Genomic DNA, 1,345 nt, shown 5'->3' on the forward strand with positions numbered 1-1,345 from the left:
TTATACTTTCTCAGAATTATGGACAAATTCATTCTGCTCAACAAGATTCTTTATAGCATCATCTCCTAATTTAAGAATATAACTATCGGCATCAAAAACAGTCGCTTCTGTATGTTTGAAGTCTCTTGACTTGATATGATGATGGAAAAGGTAATCAATATCTGCAAAGGTCTTACCTTTAGTTTCTGGTAACTCAAAATAGCACCATAATGCACAAGCAATGGTGAATCCTGACCAAAAAAAACCAACCTTTGCCAGCCAGTTCCAAGCTCCTGGATTAAGCATATAAGGTGTTAGAACACTTAATATAATCCCAGAAACATTGTAGAGATTTCTAGCAATAATAATACTCTTTGCACGAAGACGAACAGACGGTATTTCAGCAACTATACAATAACATAACGGTCCAACAGTCAAGTCGTAGACCATAACGTAAATAATCAAAAGGGTGCCAACACCCCACATAGCATTTTTATCTGTTGAACAGCCAAGTCCTCCTATAACCATCAATAATACAGATAAAACACAGAGCCCTCCAAAATAAATTGTAAAGCGACCAAATCTCTTAGACAAAAACCAAGATCCAATAGTACCTACAATACCAAGGGCGAATTGTATAATCGTAAAAGTGAATGACATCTCTGTAGGCATGCCTGCTTGAATATAGAAATAACTTGAATAGCTCAAGAGAGTGGCGCCACATAGATTCTGAGTTAACCAAGTCAATGCTGCAATTCTTGTCCGGCGAAAGTTCACCCCTTGAAAACATTCCAAATAAGAGGGTGACTTCTCCTTTTGCAGCTCACCTTTAACTGTCATTTGCATTTTATGTAACATCGCTTCAGAAAGCATATTTTTGTCAACGTTGTGATTTTCTGTAATAAGTCTCTCGATCGACCTCTTGGCCTCTTTATATCTATCATTCTTAACTAACCAGTAAGGTGATTCAGGTGCAAGGAAAACACCAATAATAATTGGAATTGGCCATGCCCACTGAATAGCAAACGGCACCCTATAGGATTGTTCTGAAGTACTAGAAACAAATGCTCGCATTACACCTGCTGAAAGCAATTGTCCGAAAATCCAACATACATTCGCATAAGTTGTCAAATAAACCCTCAACACCATAGGACATACCTCAGAGGCATATGCAACTGATAGTGTCTGAAATGCACCCCAAGGGAAGCCTAGTAAAATGTTACCTGCCATCAACATACCAATATTCTTAGCGAAGAAAACAATAAAAATAAAAGCAGCAACTAAGATTAAATTAGCAATTATAGTTTTTCTGTATCCAAATTTATCTGCAAGAATACCAGCAAACCAGAGACCAAGTATAGAACAA

The 1,345-nt window shown here is 37.2% G+C and overlaps 1 protein-coding gene across 1 annotated transcript; it reads right to left on the reverse strand.

The window, feature by feature from the left end:
• Positions 1-1,215, reverse strand: AC631_05610 (uncharacterized protein; the record flags this gene model as incomplete). The annotated part of the gene is made up of 1 exon (XM_015614439.1): positions 1-1,215. The coding sequence occupies one exon, from the start codon at positions 1,213-1,215 to the stop codon at positions 1-3; it is 1,215 nt and encodes a 404-aa protein (XP_015464734.1).
• Positions 1,216-1,345: the final 130 nt, after the last annotated feature.

The sequence above is a fragment of the Debaryomyces fabryi genome, assembly GCF_001447935.2.
Source record: "Debaryomyces fabryi strain CBS 789 chromosome Unknown contig00238, whole genome shotgun sequence".
NCBI classification, from domain to species: Eukaryota; Fungi; Ascomycota; class Pichiomycetes; order Serinales; family Debaryomycetaceae; genus Debaryomyces; species Debaryomyces fabryi.